Source organism: Cebus imitator, unplaced genomic scaffold, assembly GCF_001604975.1.
Source record: "Cebus imitator isolate Cc_AM_T3 unplaced genomic scaffold, Cebus_imitator-1.0 Scaffold406, whole genome shotgun sequence".
NCBI classification, from domain to species: domain Eukaryota; kingdom Metazoa; phylum Chordata; class Mammalia; order Primates; family Cebidae; genus Cebus; species Cebus imitator.
Window position 1 is genome coordinate 531,579 of NW_016107721.1, and position 1,615 is coordinate 533,193.

The 1,615-nt window shown below is 41.8% G+C and overlaps 1 protein-coding gene across 2 annotated transcripts in view; it reads right to left on the minus strand.

Annotated features, from left to right (window-relative positions):
* Positions 1–1,615, minus strand: part of LOC108289569 (SEC23 interacting protein) — a 55,992-nt gene that overhangs the window by 16,848 nt on the left and 37,529 nt on the right. For both annotated transcript variants that reach the window (XM_017509081.2, XM_017509080.2), the window contains exon 13: positions 458–649. In XM_017509081.2, coding sequence (XP_017364570.1) covers positions 458–649 — 192 coding nt within the window. The remainder of the gene's footprint in view (positions 1–457; positions 650–1,615) is intronic.

Consider the following 1,615-nt stretch of genomic DNA (forward strand, 5'->3'; position numbering starts at 1 on the left):
CACCACCATGCCCAGCTAATTTTTTGTATTTTTAGTAGAGACGGGGTTTCACCATGTTGACCAGGATGGTCTCGATCTCTTGACCTCGTGATCCACCCGCCTCGGCCTCCCAAAGTGCTGGGATTACAGGCTTGAGCCACCGCGCCCGGCCCTGAACATAATTTTCTAACTATGGCCACTTCTGTTGTTAGTGGCTATAAGAGACTAAAAAAGTATGAGTGTGGAGAAGCTGAAATAGAAACAATTTCAAAAGTCAGATAACATGTTCTTTATGCATTTAATCCTTTATTTTGAGAATTGTCAAAGAAGCAAAAAATTTTCACTAAGAGAGAATCAGTTTTCTCCACATCCCAAATAAATGTCAAATAAATATTTAAAGAACTTAAAGCCAACCCAAATGATAAAGATGTATGATTCCAACAGGAACTATGTAGCCCTAGTCCATACACAAACTTACCTGTCCGGCGCCAACTTCAAAAGACTCGTAATTAACACACACAGAAGAAACGTAAGCACCAACTGGAAGTTTCCTCTTTGACTCATTAGATTCTGCGGGGACAGAAGCCATGTCTTTAGTTTTCTGGGCACTTTCCTCTTGTCCTTTTGTAGAAGTGACCACCACTGCCTTCTTTTCTGACAATGCTTTTTTCTGTAAAATACCAAAATGTAATAACACAATCTTGAGGAAAGGTTCAGCTCCCAGCTATAATTATAAAACATGGTATCACAGTGTTAAGGGATGATTAGTAACTTCTTAGGAACAGTAATAGTATTAGGATTTTTTTTTAATGTACTTTTTATTCCCTGCAGCTTTTGCTTTAGCTAATTAAAAAAAAAGTCCAGGCCAGGCACAGTGGCTCACCCTGTAATCTCAGCACATTGGGAGGCCAAGGTGGCAGAATCGTTTGAGGACAGGAGTTCAAGACCAACGTTGGCAACACAGTGAGACCTCTATGTCTACAAAAAATAAAAAATTAGCCAGGCCTGGTGGTGTACACCTGTGGTCCCAGCTACTCAGGAGGCTGGGGTGGGAGGATCACTTGAGCCTAGAAGGTCAAGACTGCAGTGACCTGTGATCATGCCACTGCACTCCAGCCTGGGCAACAGAGAGAGACCTGTCTCAAAAAAAAATTTAAATTTAAAAAACTTTGTACAAGTCCTTTTCAGAGATGCATGCTAAATATTTGGGGAACAAATGTCACGATGTCTATAATTTAATATTCTTAAGAAAAACAAGAAGCAAAGAAAATATAGCAAAACAGCTACAACTAAGTATTGGCTCTCATTAGACAAATCTCAAAAATATTACTTTGAGTAAAAGAAACCAAGTATAAAAGAACATATAGGCCAGGCACGGTGGCTCATGCCTGTAATCCCAGCACTTTGGGAGGTCGAGGCAGGCAGATCACGAGGTCAAGAGATCAAGACTATCCTGGCCAACATGTGAAACCCCATCTCTACTAAAAAATACAAAAATGAGCTGGGCGTGGTGGCTGGCACCTGTAGTCCCAGCTACTCAAGAGGCTGAGGCAGGAGAATTGCTTGAATCCAGGAGGCAGAGATTGCAGTGAGGCAAGATTGTGCCACTGCACTCCAGCCTGGTGCCTGGAGACAA